At 43.9% G+C, this 20,059-nt stretch overlaps 1 protein-coding gene across 2 annotated transcripts in view; it reads right to left on the bottom strand.

Moving 5' to 3' along the window:
* The window catches only part of NEDD4L (NEDD4 like E3 ubiquitin protein ligase), a 757,870-nt gene extending 738,039 nt beyond the window's left edge, over positions 1–19,831 (bottom strand). Inside the window, exon 1 of one of the 2 annotated variants that reach the window (XM_030192990.1) lies at positions 19,012–19,831. In XM_030192990.1, the coding sequence (XP_030048850.1) occupies positions 19,012–19,056 (45 nt within the window). In that variant the 5' untranslated portion in view covers positions 19,057–19,831. The remainder of the gene's footprint in view (positions 1–19,011) is intronic. The other variant, XM_030192991.1, reaches the window with a different exon arrangement.
* Between the last annotated feature and the right edge of the window lie 228 nt (positions 19,832–20,059).

The following is a 20,059-nucleotide window of genomic DNA, read 5'->3' as shown; positions in this document are numbered from 1 at the left end:
ATCGCCTCTCTCAGGCATTAAATCAACAATCGTACTCGCATATCATTAACCCCCTAATTCTATAAATTTGGGCGCAAAAGTTTGGAACTAGTGTGCAAAATTGCATGCGCAAGTTATAGAATAGCATTTAAGTGGGTGCTAACTGGCTTTTAACTGCCAATAATGACCCTTAATTGGCATTAATTGGCACCAGTTTGCAGTTATGTACATAACTGCACTTAGGTGCTATTCTAGAAGTTTACTGCCAGAGTCTAGGTATCGCATCTAGAGATATGCGCCAAAATCCATAACAATGCGCATAGCTTCATTGGTTTTACAAGCTAATCAGTGTTGATAACAGCACTTAACAAGAAATAATGAGCACTAATTGGGAATAATTAGAATTTACACACACAACTCACTAAGAATATTCTGTAACAAACTGCACCTAAATTCCAATATGTGCAGTTCAAAAGGGGAACTGTTATGGGCGGGGAAATAGGCGTTCCCAAATTTATGCATGTAACCATAGAATACGACCCAGTGCGCGTAAATCTATGCATAGGGATTTACACTACATTTTCACTGCTGTAAATGCAGGTGCATAGTTTTAGGCGCTAGAATATCAACTAAGCATATTCTAAATACTGCGCCTAAATCTAGGCACCACTTATAGAATATGCTTAGGTAGAAATGTTTACTGCACAGATTTGTTAGGTGTCTTATATAGAATCTGGCCCTTAGCGCCTAAGTTCTATAGGGTATAATTACAAAGTGGGTGTTAATATGGGAGGGGCATGGGTAGGTCAGGAACTCATTAGGCACACACATGCAAATCTCTGTCTTGCATATTCATTATGTATATCCTGAAAGCCTGACCCACTGGGACCTTCTAGAACTGGGAGTGAAGACCAAGGATATAAATATCCGTTCCAAAGGATTCCCTTATCGATCTGGATAAGCAGGCATCAGACACTGTTTCTTCCTTTCCTACTCCAACATACTGTACAAAAAAATATCCACTTTAACTTATAACTTCAACATCTGCCCGACATTCAGGAGCTGAAGAGTTCCCCCTGTTAAAGGGGTGGGGGGAGGGGGGGAGTGTGAAGATGTCTAATTTGCATGTGAAAGAGACAGTATATAAGAGGAAGAACAGAGTATTGTCTAGAGAATGACACTGGGACAAAGTCTGTCCCAGTCCCTGATCTAGCCCTACGAGCTCTCTCCCCGTCCCCGCAAGCTCTGACTCCATCTGCTATTGGATTGCACCAATGATATGTACTGGGGACTAAGTGAAGACAGCAAGATATCCATGAGGAAGAGGAAGTGGGGTTTAGAGGAAGAAGCCATACTGAGGACAGCAAGGAAAGAATTTAGGAATGGACTACTTTAAGTAAATTTTGGAACTACTTTAAGCCAGCCTGAAAAAATGTATTTCTCCCAGACCACTCCTTTATGAGCAGTCACATCCCCTATCCCCAACTCTGCTTCTCTTGTACTTCAGACCCTACCACAGCCAGTACAACAGGGGAGCAACCTGTGCATTTGCATAGGGTGGAATTTTCTGAGACATTGCAGGTGGTCTGGCCCTGCCACCTGAAAAGGAGGAGGAAGAGCTGGAATGTAGAGATAGGGGGACTGGTGGGCCCTATATTGTAGTGGACAAGGGCGGACGCTGAAGGATGGCAGGTGCGTCCGCTTCACACTGTAAGTAGCAGCACTTTACTCTCACACCCCGGAGTACCGATCGGTCCACGGCTGACAAGCTGTGAAATGCCTCAGGTGATCCCATGCTCAGTGTCTGTTGGACAAAAAAACCCTCTCCCTTCTCTTCCTCCTCGCCACGGGTATTACATTTTCCTGCAGCAAATCAGTCACAGGCCAACTCCATGGCCTTCCTTCTGCCATGTCCTGCTCTCTCTACTGCAACTTCCAGTTTTGATGCTAAACATGAAGTTGCAGTAGGGAGGGTGGGATGCAGCAGAAGAAGGAGTTGGCCTGTGACTGTGCATCATTACCAGCTGCAGGAAAAAAAGCCCATGAGGAGGACAATGAGATACGAGTCCTGCAACTTACAATCAACTTTAAGCAACACAAATATTATCTGCATACCTGAAAATCTGGTAACTAGCTAATTCCAATTTCCTCCTAAGGGAAGCCAGCAATACATTAAATACTGGTGTTAGGGGATAACCCTGAGGCACTCTCAATGGCGGAGACCACTTCTGGGAGAAAACGCCTGCATCTTAAATTTATATGATCTACTTAATAGAAACACCCCCCCCCCCCCCCCACCACCAAAAAAAAAAAGCCAGCCCAGTATAGCTAAGCCTATTAAAATTATTTCTTTTTCTATGTTCCATTTTCATGTTCTCTATTTTTCTGCTTTAGCATATGCAATTCAGCCATATATCGACAATAAAAGAAGAACAAAGTCCATCGCACAATTAAGGGGAGAGGTGCATTGAAATTCAGTGTCGCTTTTCATGCATGCATTGGGCCAATTGTATTCTTAATTCTAAATTATTTAAAAAGCATCTTAAATCAACAACAGCAATAAAATTTTGTTTAGAAAGAATGGATCCACGGAATCTTAGTGGAGATTAGGTGAAGACGCATATCCCTGCTCAAGCTTTTCCGCAGGTCCCACTGGCATCCAGACCACCATACTGAGCCCGTGCCCAAGAGCAAACCTGATCCTGAGTATGAGGTGGATCGGATATTAGACTCCAAACGCCGTGGCAGACGGTTGTACTATCTCCTCACCTGGAAACATTTTGGTCTGGAGGACAAGTCCTGGGAGCCGGCGGACAATGTTCATGCTGATCCGGGAGTTCCATGCTCATCATCCCACGAAGCCCGGACCGAATTGGTGAGGGGGAGATTTTTCCGGAGGGGGTACTGTTGCATCCCTACCTTGTCCTCGGGCGGCGGTCATATTGGAAGGATCATCTGGGCAGCAACCATTTTGGGTAGAGCATCTTAGGGGCAGCCATCTTGGGAGGATCGTTTGTGGAGCAGCCATCTTCGGTAGCTCATCTAAGAGGCAGCCATCTTGAATGTCTTTTGGGCATGCCCTGAGATCTCTCGCCTCTCAGCTGAGACCAGGATCCTCTGATTGGCGACCTATTTAACAGCTGGCCTGAGACACCATCTTTGCTTCGGCTTCTATCTTGTTAGAGGTTTGGTGCTGGGGATCGAGCGTTCTTCTGCTGGTTTTCCTGTTGATGCTGACTTGGATTGAACCTGACCATTCTCTGCTTGCTGCCTGCCCTGACCTGTGGATTGAACCTGACCATTCTCTTCTTGCTGCCTGCCCGATCTGGGTTCCGGATCTGTGCTACTCCTGCCTGCCACGGCTGGTGGCCGTCCGACCCCGACCGTATCCGGAAATCCAGGGAACAGTGGTCGCTTCCCAGGTGAAGCTAGGGGTTGTCCGGCTGCCTGACCGAGTGCGGCACCTCTACTGCAGTGGCAACAACAGGGATGGGATGAAGTGTAAATTTTAAGGGGTTTCTACGTTAGCTTCAGAACTTAGTACAAGAACAGTGCTGGGCAGACTTCTACGGTCTGTGCCCTGAGAATGGCAATGACAAATCAAACTCGGGTATAAAGTATCACATACAATGTAAAATGAGTTTATCTTGTTGGGCAGACTGGATGGACCATACAGGTCTTTATCTGCCGTCATTTACTAGGTTACTACGTAATAATGTACATACTGAAAAAAAAGATGTTTAAAACCTGCTATCAGTTCTTTTCTTGTGGTGTCCTCTAGCCCAAGACCTCTTTAAAAGGCTACACAATTGTTCCCTACTAATTTGTTCTAAACTATTCATAGTTTCATAAATTTTAATATATTTTTTCCATTTATCGAACATTTACCCAGATTAATGTTCCAGTTCTATCATTCCCTTTCAGCTGTCTCTTCTCTTGGCGATCTGATATTCCCAGCAAGAGGAAGAGATCCAAGCTCCCGATAGAGTTAATTCTGTGCAGACTGCAAAAGCATCAACTATACCAGTGTTTCCCTGCCATTTAGTCAACAAATATCCTCAAAGATCAGAAACTTTTCAAATGTATCCCTAGCAAGAACGATGAGCCTGGTATGCCATACCTGGCTTAAAACTACATTTTGCACAATAGTTTTGAGAGAGGAAAAAGGTGGCCTGAGAGAGGGAAGATGGCATATGTCCTCCTCCAACCCAACAAGAATAGGGGGCTCAGTAATACAACATGCTACACACCCCTATAAGAACCAGTGCAGTGGAGTCAGTACACCAAATCTTAGACACTGATTCCTTAGCAACTTTAAGAGAAATTTGATTAGAGAAACATAGGATATTAAGCTTATTTTACAAAAAGCCTAATAAATGCAGAGCTTTTTGTAAAATACATGTGCTGCCATGGGAAATCCCAAACAGTCCATAAAATACGTGATCAGAAAAGATCGTATCACTTGGTAGCTTTTACCTGTAAGCGCTGGTGGATGTTTGGAATGCCCTCCCGCGGGAGGTGGTGGAGATGAAAACGGTAACGGAATTCAAACATGCGTGGGATAAACATAAAGGAATCCTGTTCAGAAGGAATGGATCCCCAGGAGCTTAGCCGAGATTGGGTGGCAGAGCCAGTAGTGGGAGGTGGGGATAGTGCTGGGCAGACTTATATGGTCTGTGCCAGAGCCGGTGGTGGGAGGCGGGGTTGGTGGTTGGGGGGGCGGGGATAGTGCTGGGCAGACATACGGTCTGTGCCCTGAAAAAGACAGGTACAAATCAAGGTAAGGTATACACAAAAAGTGGCACATATGAGTTTATCTTGTTGGGCAGACTGGATGGACCGTGCAGGTCTTTTTCTGCTGTCATCTACTATGTTACTATGTATGTTTCTTATGTACAAATTAGGACTACTGGACCATAAAGTATATTTATCTGAAATCTGAACAAAGTACCTAAACGAAAAAAAATGCTGAAAATATACCATACATTATTACGCATTTAATATTTTTGATATATTTTCTGAAGATAAAGTCTTCAAAGATGATCACCTCAACCTTCGTAGATGCCCTGAAATCTAGAGACCGCACCTATGAAAAGATATAAACAGGATGGAGTTGGTCCAGAGGGTGGCTACAAAACTGGTCAATGGTCTCTGTCAAAAAGCATATGGGGACAGACTTAAGGCTCTCAATATGTATATATTGGAAGAAAGGCGGGAGAGAGAGGATATGATAGAGACGTTTAAATAGCTCCGTGGCATTAATGTATAGGAGGTGAGCCTCTTTCAAATGAAGGAAAACACTGGAATGAGAGAGAATAGGATGAAGTTAAGAGGCTATAGGCTCAGGAGTAATCTAAGGAAATATTTTTTCATGGAAAGGGTGGTGGACAGGTGGAAAAGCATTTTCGTTGTTTAAGATTGCTTGATATCCAACGGCGGAAACTTTTTAAATAGGAAAGCTTTTAAAGATTTACTGAAGCATAGATAGTTATGTATCGTATTTTTTTCGGAAGCGAGTTCGTGAGTGTAGATTTATATCTTATTTTCTTGCAGCTGCGGAAGTGAAGAATGAGAGAGATTTATAATATATGGTAAATGTATTATTTTATACTTATATTTATTTTCCTGGATCTAAGGTACAGTAATTATAAGTTATATATTGAAATTGTTACAGATGTCCTGGTGGTTACTGCTTTTGCCACCAACCCAAGTTAGTGTTGAGAAGATTTATTTATTTATTTAGCATTAATCTCATCCCATGGCTTTTCCTACAATCTCTATGCTGATGACTCCCAAATCTACCTTTCTACCCCTGATATCTCACCTTGCATCCATTCCAAAGTTTCAGCGTGCTTGTCTGACATTGCTGTCTGGATGTCTCAACGCCACCTGAAATTAAATATGACCAAAACCGAGCTTCTCATTTTCCCCCCCAAACCCACCTCCCCGCTCCCCCCGTTTTCTATTTCTGTTGATGGCTCTCTCATTCTCCCTGTCTCCTCAGCTCAAAACCTTGGGGTCATCTTTGACTCTTCTCTCTCCTTCTCTGCTCATATCCAGCAGATTGCCAAGACCTGTCGTTTCTTTCTTTCTTTACAACATCCGTAAAATCCGCCCCTTTCTTTCCAAAACCCTCATCCACACCCTTGTAACCTCTCGTTTAGACTACTGCAATCTGCTTTTTGCTGGCCTCCCACTTAGTCACCTCTCCTCTCTCCAGTCGGTTCAAAACTCTGCTGCCCGTCTCATCTTCCGCCAGGGTCGCCTTACTCATACTACCCCTCTCCTCAAGACCCTTCACTGGCTCCCTATCCGTTTTTGCATCCTGTTCAAACTTCTTCTACTAACCTATAAATGTACTCACTCTGCTGCTCCCCAGTATCTCTCCACACTCGTCCTTCCCTACACCCCTTCCCGTGCACTCCGCTCCATGGATAAATCCTTCTTATCTGTTCCCTTCTCCACTACTGCCAACTCCAGACTTCGCGCCTTCTGTCTCGCTGCACCCTACGCCTGGAATAAACTTCCTGAGCCTCTACGTCTTGCCCCATCCTTGGCCACCTTTAAATCTAGACTGAAAGCCCACCTCTTTAACATTGCTTTTGACTCGTAACCACTCGCCTCCACCTACCCTCCTCTCTTCCTTCCTGTCCACATTAATTGATTTGATTACTTTATTTTTTGTCTATTAGATTGTAAGCTCTTTGAGCAGGGACTGTCTTTCTTCTATGTTTGTGCAGCGCTGCGTATGCCTTGTAGCGCTATAGAAATGCTAAATAGTAGTAGTAGTAGTAGTAATTTTGATATACCACTGAGGCCTTCACATAGACATATAGTGGTTAAGTACAATTTTCTGTACAGGTACTAGTATTGCCCCTAATGGGCTCACAATCTATATAGTATATGTTGTACCTGGGGCAGTGGAGGGCTAAGTGACTTACCCAGGGTCACCTAGAGCTGCAGAGGGAATTGAACCAGATTCCCTAGGATTTCAACCCACTGCTGCCAGATAGCCAAATGGCCCATCCAGTCTACCCATCCACAGCAATCACTATGTCCTCCTTTCCCTAAGAGTCTCATTTGGCTGTCCCATGCTTTCTTAAATTAAGACACAGTCCTTTCTCCACCACCTCCACCAGGAGGTTATACCTACAGTACTACACTTTTGTATAAGCTTATACACCTCTGTACCTGCAATTTCTAAACCCTGTACAACGTAATGCTCTAATTCTATATTAACATATGTAAAGCCACATTGAACTTATATTCCACATTAGCCAAAATAGCTATGTGCCAATAAATAAATAAATAACTGTTTTAAGTACTTACTTTGAAGCAGAGTCAGTACATTTTTACTAACAGCAACTCCGAATCCACAGTTCTGACAACACCCACTAACACTGGTTTCCCCCTACTATTTCAGTTTTGCAACTATCCCCAGCATCTTCAGCTCTTCCCTCTCTCCCTATCCCCCCTTTTGCCCCTCACCCAGCACTCTCTCCCTATTCATCTGCCCAGCAGCTTCCCCCTTCCATTCTTTTCCCTCATTCTCCTCCTGTCTGCCATCCCTTCTACTTCTCCCCGACTCCATTATCTTCTTATCCCTAGCCCAACCCTCCCCCATCAATCTTCTTTCTCACTTCCTACACTATTCACAGCAACTTCTCTCCTCAATTTGTTTTTCACCCTCCTCATCACCAACCCTTCTCTTCCTCCTGCCCACCATTCCCCACCCAGCACCAGTGTTCCTTGCTTGTCTCTCCCTTTCTTCTATAATAAAATGTCCAATAGCTTTCCATTTTCCCTCATGCTATCTTTCCCCTTGCCATCACCCCATTCTCCCCTCTTGCCCCCACTCCGTCTCGCCATACCCTCAACCCAGCACTAGTATCTCCTGACCATGCCCTCCCAGCTGCTGCTTGACCTCAGGAAGAAAAAAAAAAAGTATCCTATCTGCATCCTGTTTTCACCTCTGACTCAGAGGTTCCTAAGCATACAAGGCAGGAGAGGAATCACTGGCAGGGTTCTCCCAGGCCAGCCTGGACAACAAGTCCAAGCTGTGGTGAGAAATGCCAGTAAATATCCTTTTCTCATGCTTCATGTACCCCCCAGGGTACACAGACCATGAGCTGAGAAACCCCATAGTGCTCTGACCAAAGAGACACTTCAGTACAGACTGTCTTCTGCACAGAATTATTGCTAAGTGCTATGGTACTCGCCAACTACAAATGGGGGTGGGTGGGAAAAGAGTTCTATAAACAGCACCCAAAGTTGGGTCCATACACAAAAACTGTGCTCAATGCTATTCTATAACAGTGCTCCAAGTTGGGCGCTGTTTATACAATACCACAGTGGTTCCCAAACCTGGTCCTGGAGGCATCCCATCCAGTCAGGTTTTCAGGATATCCACAATGAATATTCATGAGAGCTACTGAAATAACATATACCACCGGGACCAACACCCAACTTTCAGGCGCAAGCATTTACACCAACTGAAAGCTGGCATACATCCTGGTGCGTAAATTAGGCACAGATTCCCCCCAAATTCCATAATACTGCGCAGATCTTTAATGAATGCCCCGACCCACCCATGCCCCTCCCATAACCACACCTCCTTTTCAATTGCACACTAAAGAATTTTCACCTGCATCTTTGTACAATAGTACTTAGCCAGATGAATGTGTAAAAACAAATTTTTGCCAACTCCAATAACTGGTTGTTTGGGCCCAATTACTGCTAATTGGTTCATTAACCAATTAAACTGCCTGCACAATTAAGGCATATGCCCATATTTGTGCACCGCATATAGAATCTGGCCCAAAATGTCATAAGCTCCTAATCAGGAACGGAAACAACCCTCACGAATAACTGACATATTCAACGTTAAAGGTATGAAAATACTTTCAACAAGATATCCTGAAAACAGATGGGAATATTTTTTTTCATTATTCTCAGTCACCACATAATTACAGATTGGTTTATAGATTATCTGTTGTTTATAAAACCTATCTGCTAGGTTTGCCCAAGAGACATGTGATAATGTTGCCTAGGTAACCCTGTTTCTTGATAAAGTTATCTTGCTACTTAAATCAAAGAACCTGGCAGCCTTTTTATTTTTTTTTTTTTAACTTTGTAACTCATTCAAATGGTGTCTCACATTGTAAACTGCCTATCAAGTATGTTTTTCTGATCATAGCCTGTGGGCTGTGTTTTTAGATTTACAGCAGGATATCATCATATTCTAAGCATTTCTTTTATTCTGTGGCTTCCTCTATATAATCCTGAACAGAGGTGTGCCGGAGCAGCAAGAGAGGCATTTAAACCAGATTTATTAAGCAAGACTAAGGAATTCTCTCTATACAGTAGAGCTGGAAGGATTACAGTATTTACAACTCCCATGAGATCCACTATGCATCTCAAGCTGTTCCTACAGTGCCATGTAAAATGTCTATTTTTGCAGCAGATAACAAAGGAGTAATATGATCGTATTTATCTCGATTACATTGACTGCCATTAGAAGCAAGAGTTCAATTTAAGGCGGCAGCTTTGACCTATTTAGCTCTGTATGGATCTACCCCTGCTTATTTAGGTGCACATCTTGTTTTTTTTCAAATGCTTTTATTTCAAGGTCTACTAGGAATCAATTCTTACTTAAAATTCCCTTTGTTTCATAATGTGAAGCTAACGAGGATTTTCAATCCACTTTTTCTGATCCCTTATTAGTCCTGTTTGTCTTTCCTAATTAGACTGTAAGCTCTGTCGAGCAGGGACTGTCTCTTCATGTTCAGTGTACAGCTCTGCGTACGTACGTCTAGTAGTGCTATAGAAATGACAAGTAGTAGTAGATATCAAGCTGCACAAATTTAGAATGGTCTTCCTTCTTCTCTTCTAAGAATGTGTGGTTATCTTCAGTTCAGGAAAGCTCTTATGACATTTCTTTTTAACAAAATTTTATTACACTGTTAACTGTGCTGTTGAAATAGTTGGGGGGGGGGGTTGGCTTTGGTTTTTTTTTGTAAAACATTGTAATTCCTGAAGTTTGTTTAGTCTTGGTCTGTTGTTACCTGCACCAAATTTTGTTGTGTTTTGCGGGATATAAGACTGTAGTAAATTTAATAAAAACAAACATAGAAGGGACCTCTCGACCTTCCGTGGGAGACCTATGCATTGAATAAACACCCTTCTAAATGTACCAACAACAGATGAGGAAAAACCCCTTAAATTTATCTATTTATCCATCATATCCTTGGATTTGTATTTTGGATTTGGTTCATCGCCTTTCTAAGCCCAAGCTCAAGGCGACAAATTGTAAACACTGTTGGGCAAGGAAATATCTACTGTACCTGAAATTTAACTTTTGTACCTGACGCAATGGAGGATTAAATCAAGTTGCCCAAGATCACAAGGCCTGTCAGCAAGAGAAACAGGATTTCAAACTTGGTTTTCCTGGTTCTCAGCTATAACCAGCAGGCCACTACTCTTGGAGAACACATGTCCATGAAGGGCAAACAAAGTCAACTGTTGAACAAAAATGGCATTCCAGACACAATGGAATGGACATTCCACATAGAGTAGAAAAAGGGTGTGCCATGTGAAGGGTGGGAGAGATAGAAGAGGAGGTAGATGTGTGTGCCTAGGGAGAGGAAGAATTACAGGTGGGGGTACTGCATGCGGCTGAAGACTCGGGGGGGTAAAATTAAGGGCCTTGCTAGGAATTAGAGGGAGAGAGAAGTGCAGTTGGAATGAGAGATGAACTGAGAAGTTTGGAGCCTTTCTGAGCATACTACCAAAACTCTTATCGACACACTTATCACCTCCCGCTTAGACTATTGCAACTTGCTTCTCACAGGTCTCCGCTAAGACATCTCTCTCCCCTTCAATCTGTTCAAAAATTTTGCTACACGACTTATATTCTGCTAGTGTCACTTCATTGGCTCCCTATCCATTTTCATATACAGTTCAAACTCCTCTTACTGACTTACACATGCATTCACTCTGCAGCTCCTCAGTACCTCTCCACTCTTATCTCTCCCTACACTCATCCCCGTGAACATCGTTCATTGAATAAATCTCTCTTACCTGTACCCTTCTCCTTCGTGCCAACTCCAGGCTCCGTTCCTTTTATCTTGCTGCACCATAAGTCTGGAATAGACTTCCTGAGTCAGTAGTCAAGCTCCATCCCTGGCCATCAAATCTAAACTAAAAGACCACCTCAATCTACCATTGGGAAAAAAAAACCCTCTCCTCCAAATGTATTCAGCCAAAATTATTTTCATGTTTAATGTATTTTATATATAAAAGTAATGGTAAATTAAAACAAAAACGCAATGAAAATAATTTTTGGCTGAATACTTTTGGAGGAGAGGGGGGATTTTGCCAATGGTAGATTGAGGTCTAGTGGGAACAGCCCCGTGAGAGCTTTTACAGAGCACGAAAGAAGCATTCCACAGACCGGTCCGCTAGGATACTGTATTACCACGAACCTCTGAGGCTTTTTCCCTTTCTTTCCATATGAACTGTTTGCTTTTATGTGATTATCCACTCAAAGCTGCTGATATTTTTCTGGTATACCAATCTGTATGATGATTTTTTTAAGATGGCCAGACTTTTTTGTATTGTTGTTGACATCTTTGAAATGCTATTTTTTGGAAATGTTTGATGTATGTCTGTGTTTTAACTGATTGTGTAAATTACGTTATCCACATAAGAATATTTTGATATGCGGGCTATAAGGCTTCTACAATAAACAGTTTTTAGAATAAATACTTCCCATCAATAAAATTTATCCTCCTGTCAAACTGTCATTGTTTTTTTTACTTGGCCTTCTGGCTGCCTTCAGGTCAAGTTGGACTTTGCAGTCCGCCTACGTATACTGTGCCTCTCTTTACTCTACATTTCAGTTGGGGAGGTGAATGAAACTTGTAATCAAACCCTGCTCTCCTACTGTTTCTGTATATGAATTTGGGTCAATCCATTTTGCTCCTTTTACTTACATCTCTAGGTTAAAAAATGACAAATATCCCTTCTCCCCTACTTTGGAGTAGTCATACAAAGAAGAACCCTAAGGCTAGTTAGGCTTTCGACTCCAAATACTGCTTTACTGTAAACCGGAAAGTACACAGAGATCCTGTTCAAGGCAAAGGTGTTAGATCAAAGTAAATGGGCTTTGTTACTGATAGTATCTGACTATATTAAAATTCAAACATTCCACAAGCTTGATGCCAGCATCACCATGTACATCTGGTACACGGACTGCTCTCCCACACAGAAGTGTAACAAAAGACTTAATTTTTCTGTTTTTAATGGACACTCCAGTGTAAGCAATGGCAAAAGGACATATTTACTGGCCAGTACCAACAAAACAAAATACTTGAATTGCTTCACCGCTATCGGGCAGAGTTAGAGCAGAGGGTAAGCAGTAAGCGTCCTTTTACTAAGCTGCAGTAAGCGCTAAGATGTGCATACTGCAGGTTAAAAAGCAGGGGGCGTGCACTCAAGCATCCCGCGGCAGTTTTGGGATCACTGTGCACTAACCATGCACTAAAAAAGTTTTTTTTTTTTAGCACGGGGGTGGGGGGTGGAGAGTAGGCAGGTTGTGTGCTAATTGATTAGCACAGTTACATCACCATATGCTAACCGATTAGTCGGTAAGTGCTCACGTGCTAATGGGGAAACTAGCGTGTGGCAGTTAACAGGAATAATGGAAAATGGGGCTATTTTACCACCTGCGCTAAAAGTGACCTCAGCATTCCACGCTAGGGAAAACGTTGGCCACTTTTTAAAGCTGCTTAGTAAAAGGGCCCCTATATGGATAATGGCGATATCTAGCTGCTACCCACATAGTTAAACGGTTGACTTTAGGCCTGCAAATCCCGACTGCTTCCCCTGTGGAGTACACTGTCATCACAGAAATGGGGTGGAGAGGGCACAATGTCAAGAGATCAGTCACCACATACAAGGGTAAGATGCTCCAAAAAACTTTTATTAGGACCCAACACGGTCCGTGTTTTGGCTATATCAGCCTTCCTCAGGGGTCAATCGATTGGGATTCAGCTGAATCCCAATCAATTGACCCCTGAGGAAGGCTGATATAGCCGAAACACAGACCATGTTGGGTCCTAATAAAAGTTTTTTGGAGCATCTTACCCTTGTATGTGGTGACTGATCTCTTGACATTGGGCCCTCTCCACCCCATTTCTGTTGTGTTCGATTGCTGTGGAGAGTGTGAACCCCACTTTATCTCTCTGTGTGTGGTACACTGTCATCAGCCAATTGCCATAGGCCCATGTGAGAACATGGGAGGTACCTGCTCCAGCCAGCACATAACTCAATCTCTGCAAATTCAGAAGACACAGGCTACAGAGCCTGAGCTGTCCAGACATAAAAGTAGAAAATAATGTTTTAGTTTTGGTTGAACAACTTGACTATGCCACCTTTAAGAATCTGAAAGTGTAGCATCTTTGATATCTTTGTATGCTGACACAGTACAGACAGAAATGCATTTGTTTTTGTTTCTCCAGTGCTGCACTGTAGACAGAGTCCAGTTTCTGGGGGTGCACAGCTCAGTTTCTGCCTGAACACATACGGCTGTATTTACTAAATGCTACTCAAAAATCTGCAACTGGAAAAAAAAAAATCAGCGCTTAGCACTAGTCTATAAAGATCACTCCAGTTTGTAATTCCTGGCACCCGATTTGGGAACGCATCCCCGGTGTTCTATAACATTGCATGCAAGTTTTCAGAACGCCTCTCACCCACCCATGCCCCCCTTTTGGGTTGCATGCTATGGGATTTGGGTACCCAGTGTTATAGAATAGCATGTGATCAATTATTGCCATTAATCAGCACATTAACCAATTAAGTTGTGCACGCATCTCAAGATCACGCACAAATTTGGATGACCTTTATGGAATCCAGGGATCCATATGTAGTCATTGTTCCATATTTAAGGCTCAAACTATATTTTGCGCATGTGACCAAGGTGAGGTGTTTTGTGGGCATGCCATTTTTGTGTAGGGATTTGTAGCACCCTGGCTTGTTCTCTTTTCTCAGCATGGGGCATGTTGTAAGGCAGTGCTTAACAAATCGTTTTGTGACTGTGACCCCATTATTGTGGTCAAATAAAATTATGCAACCCCCCCCCCCCAAAAAAAAAAAAAAACAAAAGTGCAGAATGATTCACCTATGCAGAGCCCGCCAAGTTCATGACCCCAAATGTGAGTTTAGAACCCATTTGGGGCCCAGTTTGGGAAGCTCTGTTCTCAGGACTACTCTAACATTTACAATAGTACCATTTTACAGGACTCTTGACAGGTTGCAGGGAGCGTGGCTATATTGTAGGGGTGGATCTCTCAGTGGTCACCCCACCCCTTAAGGAGAGCTTTGTATAAAAAAAAAACAAAAACCCACTGTCCACATCAGATTAAAAAGGAGTAGGTAGACCATATTGGAACAGTGTGTATATGATAATATGCCTGCTTTTTCATTGTTGTGAATGGGTATCATTCTATCAAAATCCAGTCCTTGGACATTATTTCCAACTATGTATATTTTCTTAAGATCCAGTTAGTTAAAAGCTGAAAAAATATTTGTAAATAACATTTTTAAATAAAAAGTGCAAAGCTTTGTAGGATGTCAGTAATAAAACAATGCTGCAAAACACTCAACATAGAGGGAGGAAAGATTTTTAATCTGCCAAAGAAAACTGCAAGTAAAGAAAAGTCAATTATTTGCCTGCATGTGCACATTCTCAGTGGCAAGATCACACTTTATAGTACTTTTATTTCCATGATGGAACACTGAGTGATACTCAGTTTTATTCTGCAACCTGCAGACCACATAGAAGTGGGTTTGGGTTTATGAGAAATAAATTGAGTGCAATTAGTCTTGACAATCAGCTATTCAACAGCTGTGGAGAGGTATTAATTGGATGCGAAGAAGCACAGTTTAGCAGGACTTGAGAATACAATGAAAGAAAAGACTACATACATACATACATACACTACCATAGGCAGATGAGCCAATGTATTCACAGGTCTAGCCATATTCTACATATTAAGCAGTCCTGGCACAAACGCTCTTCTGCCTCACTGCTCCACTAATTTACAAAGTGCCAATTAAGATGGGCAGTGCATGACGGTTCCACCATATTGCACAAGCAAGCAACTTCCAGCATAAATGGAAGTTCTAAGCAAGAGGCTGTGTAGACACGAGGAAATATTTCTTCACAGAAAGGGTGGGAAATAAGTGGAATAGTCTTTCACCTAGTGTAAAATTAGAGTTTCCAAGAATTGTGGATCCTCAGCTACAGTGAAGTAATGGTAAAGGTGAACTCTAAGGGGCCCTTTTACTAAGCCGCATAGGCGCCTACACGCGCCTCAAATTGGAGTTACCACCCGGTTACCGCGTGGCCCTCCGGTAATTTCAATTTTGGCCCGCATCTGCTACGCGCACCTGAAAAATATTTTTTTATTTTCTGGCGAGCGTCAAGCGGCATTTGACACGCGTAGACCATTACCGCCCAGTTACCGTATGAGACCTTACCGCTAGGTCAATGGCGTGTGGTAAGGCCTCAGACCCAAAATGGACGCGTGGCAATTTTCATTTTGCCGCACATCCATTTTCGGTAAAAAAAATTTTTAAAGGCAATTTTTTGTAGGTGCACAGAAAAATAATTCTGCTTTTGCCCAAAACACACGTCTGCACTACCGCAGGCCATTTTTCAGTGCACCTTAGTAAAAGGACCCCTAACACGTGTACAGTAGTCAAGTAAGTGAAAACAGGCAGACCAGAGAGGCCTTATAGTCTTTATATATATTATCATTTTCTAAGTTTTTACGATATCTTAAGGGTCACTGTTAAAAACAAACTCTCCCTCTTAGATGTTCAGGAGGGCAAAAGCAACCACCATCTAACTAATACATAGAGCTACACACTTCTTGTCCCATAAAGGAAACAACATTACTCAATGGTGTGTTTATTCATTTCCATATTTTTATGGACATGTACCTTATATACTGAACCTACTAAAGGTCATAAATTGGAGTATGCCAAACTTGGGTCAAAACAGCAAATGGGGGTCACAACCAGGTGGGCTCTCCATAGATGCATTGTTCTTCTGCACATCCTATGGTCACACAATTTTCTTTCCACCAAGATTATGGCGTCACGGCCACAAAAATATTGAAAAGCACTGCCATACGTATTAAAAGGTTTCCCCCTAGATTGTATCTATGGCAAAAATGCTTAGTTCACCTGGCCCTAAAGTGACGAGATTTCAGCAGCATTCATCACTCAGGAATATAAAAGCCCAAAGCTTGTGTATGTGTTCATTACTTTATTCTCAATTAATGCCTATAAATCTTTATGAGGGAACCAAGCAAGGAAGTGAGTGCCTGTCAGTCCACTGTTGTAACATCGCCAATGCATTTTACCGTCTCATATTCCTACAAATCAACTGGTGTTCCTTACAAAAGGCATACGCTGTTGAATTGTGTCTTGTGATATTACTGGAAGAAGGAATCGGTAAGGGATTGAATGAAAAATCACAAGTATGATTAAGCTGACACTGTTGTTGGCCCATACAAAAAAAGAGAAATCATGATGTACTGTGGTGTATTTCTTCTGTTAATTTTTTAAAACTAAAATGCAAAATGGCATGTATTTCTTGAGACAGAGAGTACTGAGGGCCCTCACTGTGCCATCTCTGTGTAACAGATTCTTCCAGTTAATAACTGGTTTTAAACAGAGCAGTCAGGCATAGCAACCTTTTTCTCTGCAGAGTTAAACCTTAACCCCAAGGGGAGAGGGGGAGAAGCAGACTTACGTCTCTCCACCTTCTTTACACTGCTGAATTGTAAGGCACTGTCACAGCATTCTCCCCTGAAATCTGTGCCAGCCAGGTAGGCAATAATAAAAGCTACTTGGTGTGCCCATTCAAAAAGGTCCTGGGAAGAATGCTGCATCACACAATAAATTCAAGAGTAGCCTTTGTGGGTCTGCACATCACACCTAGGCATCACAACCCCTCACTACAACCTTCCAAACGGTGGCTATCGCAGAGATAGGTGCAGCCCAAATAGAGCATGCCCTTTGCACAGAGAAAGTAAAAGCAGGAAAATAAAATCAAGTCTCCATGTACATGAATAAACACTTTAAAAGACCAGCAGCTAAGGTTGTATGGAACTATGAACGTGCATTTTCCAATAAAGGCAACTAAAATCCTACTAGCAAAAGACTGCAATGAGCTTGGTCATAAAAATGGCAACTGACCTATGACAAGCAACTTCCATTTCCACACAGAAAGCGAGAGAAACAAAGGTCAAGGGTCATCTGGTCCAGAAAAATTGGAATCAAAAGTGCTTATGCACCTTAGGAGACCTGAAAATGGCAGTAAGCCATGTATTATGCAGCAGCGTAGCTAGGTGGGACCATGGGGGCCTGGCCCCCCCCCAATTTGCTCCTGGTTGGCTAGCAGGGGTGCCTAACCACCGCCAGATGAAGACTTTGTCCAGCACTGGTCTGCGGTGGCGCTGCCACATTGCCTACAAGGCCGTGCCAACACGGTAAGCGGGGTAAGCACCGCAGGGGGGCACCTGCCTTCAAGGGCGCCGCACCGTCGAGTTGTATTTTTTTTTTAAACCTTACTTCTCCATTCCATCCCCAATTCCCCAGCGCTTTAAATTTACCTCGCTCCGCCTCGGACGTCTGCGCAGCGTCAGTGAAAGCGCTGCCTGTCTGACGTCTCTCCACCAGCCTTCCCTTCGCTCGTTCGTTCCCTCTGTGTCCCGCCTTCTTCTGACATCATTTCCTTGAGGGCGGGACACAGAGGGAACGAACGAGCGAAGGGAAGGCTGGTGGAGAGACGTCAGACAGGCAGCGCTTTCACTGACGTTGCGCAGACGTCGGAGGCGGAGCGAGGTAAATTTAAAGCACCAGGGAATCAGGGATGGAGTGGAAGAGGCTCAGGCTGACTGAGAAGTATGCTCAGAGCCTCCTTTGCAGGCCAAGCCCAGCCATTTCATCCATCGCGCCCCAGACGGCAGCTTGGGGGAGCAGTGCTCGGCTCTTTGGCACCGCCCAGCTCTTCCACGCGCCTTGGAGCCAGGCAGGTCCGGGGGGCGCGCGCCAACTGATAGTCTGCAGGGGGGCACCAGAGACCCTAGGCATGGCCCTGATTGCCTGCCCTGCTCTCTCACTAAAAGGAGCGTGCCGGACGTGAGGGGAAGACAAAACAGGGCAGGCAATGCGGTGGCGCCGGACACCAGCGCTGGATGAAGTCTTCAGCTGGTGGGGGTTGGGAACCCCCGCCAGCCAAGGTATTTGCGGCAGCAGTGCTTTAGCACCCCCACCAGCCGAGATGTTACAGTGGCGGAGGAGGGCGGTGAAGTAGCGGGCCAGCGACCACCTTGGGCTCTGGCCCCCTCCCACCTCAAGGTCTGGCTACGCCCCTTTGAGCACCACAAATAAGCCCGAGTGGCAGGTAATTGAGGCAAAACCAGCTTTCCATGGACCCTGACTCCTGACGGGCTGCTAGAGCTGATAGGCGCAATTTTAGGACTTGTTATTTGGAGAAAGCTGCTAGAAAAAGTTAACTGGATGCAGCCCCGGAGGCTGTCAATCGCCATTAACAGACCAACAAATGACACACACTCCAACACCTATAAACCACAATCAGCCACATCTATAATTGCTTTTTATTCTTTCAGCAGACTGACTGATATTACACCCAACTCAAACTCCTTTAAGTTGTACAACGTTGAAAATATAGAAAAAAATTTTTAAAAAATATCAACAAACTACCCTGGAAGATCCACATTTCACACTGTCATTGAGTCTGAAAGACAATCAGTACCTCTGTCAAATCAGTCTTTCCTTTCGGTTTTAAGCACATTTTTTGAACTGGGGCTGCCGCCGCCAGAATTGTCATTTAAAATTAGCTCATACCTTGCATGCTCAGGCCGCCCCCGGTTTACTCCGGTGCTCTGCATACATTTTTAAGGAAAGCCAAATAAAACAGTGTACAGTACTCACCTCATCTTCGGAAAGTCCATAAATCGGTTCTACGATGGTCGCCATGGAAATGAAATAAAATGTTAAAAACACACAGTTCCACAAACGTAAAAAATCAACCAAAAATATAGTGCACACGGGACTCTGAAGATTATTATCCCCTGGCTAATGTGCAGTTGAAGAGAGGAAAAAAAAAAAAACAATGGCTGGGCAAGCGAGTCCTCCAAGATCCTGCAGGCAATGTCTCTCTAAAATAGGAGTCGCACCAGGAGGTTTAACGTGTTAATTCCCCCGGTGCTGCAAAGCTTCTTCCTATACAGCAAAGAGCAGCTCCCTCCCACCGTCCCTCTTCCGTATGCGCGTGTGTGTATCAGTGCTGGGCTTGCCCTCTTTATGTATCTCAATCAGCACCAAGCTTGCTCTGTGTGGGTGTCCAAAGCACTTCTAGGTTCATTGTGTGCAGGTTTCAATGTGTCTCTCTGTGCATGTCTCACGGCTGCTCTCGAAGTAGATGTCTCACAGCTGAGCTTGCTCTCTTGTCAGTCTCCTTTCAGATCCATATGTGCCTGTTCCTTCAGTGCACAGTTTGCTCTCTGCTTGTTTCTCAGGAGTGGCTCTCACAGTGCTGCTGAGCGTTCCCGGTGCTTTTGTCTCAGGGGCACTCCCTTCCCTCTGGGTCTTATCAGGTTCTCTCCTTCTCCCTTTTTACAGATAAGGTGCTGGGGCCCCCGCTCTCAGGCAAAGCTGCCCCAGGCAGTAACAGACTCGTCTGCCAGCAGCGCCTAGCCTTGCACTGTCCCACCCCCTGATTAGGGGATCTACTAGGGCTGCAAGGGAGGGGTGGGGAGCGCAACCCCACCAAGCCAATAACTGAGAGGGAGAGCAGGAGGCGGAAGCCGTGAGGTTCGGTTGAGTTTCTTGGCAGCCGGCAAGAAAAAAAAAAAAGTGACGGAGGAAGGAAAGCAATGGGGTGGAGTACAGAATGGAAAGGGAGGGGCGGAGGAGGCAGCGTGCATATGCACCTACGTAGACTTTCAAGGGAAATTCGCTTTACCGAGGGTTCCCCGCT

Source organism: Microcaecilia unicolor, chromosome 2 (assembly GCF_901765095.1).
Source record: "Microcaecilia unicolor chromosome 2, aMicUni1.1, whole genome shotgun sequence".
NCBI lineage: Eukaryota > Metazoa > Chordata > Amphibia > Gymnophiona > Siphonopidae > Microcaecilia > Microcaecilia unicolor.
The sequence above is the reverse complement of the archived record's forward strand: the minus strand, read 5'-3'. Positions and strand labels throughout refer to the sequence as shown.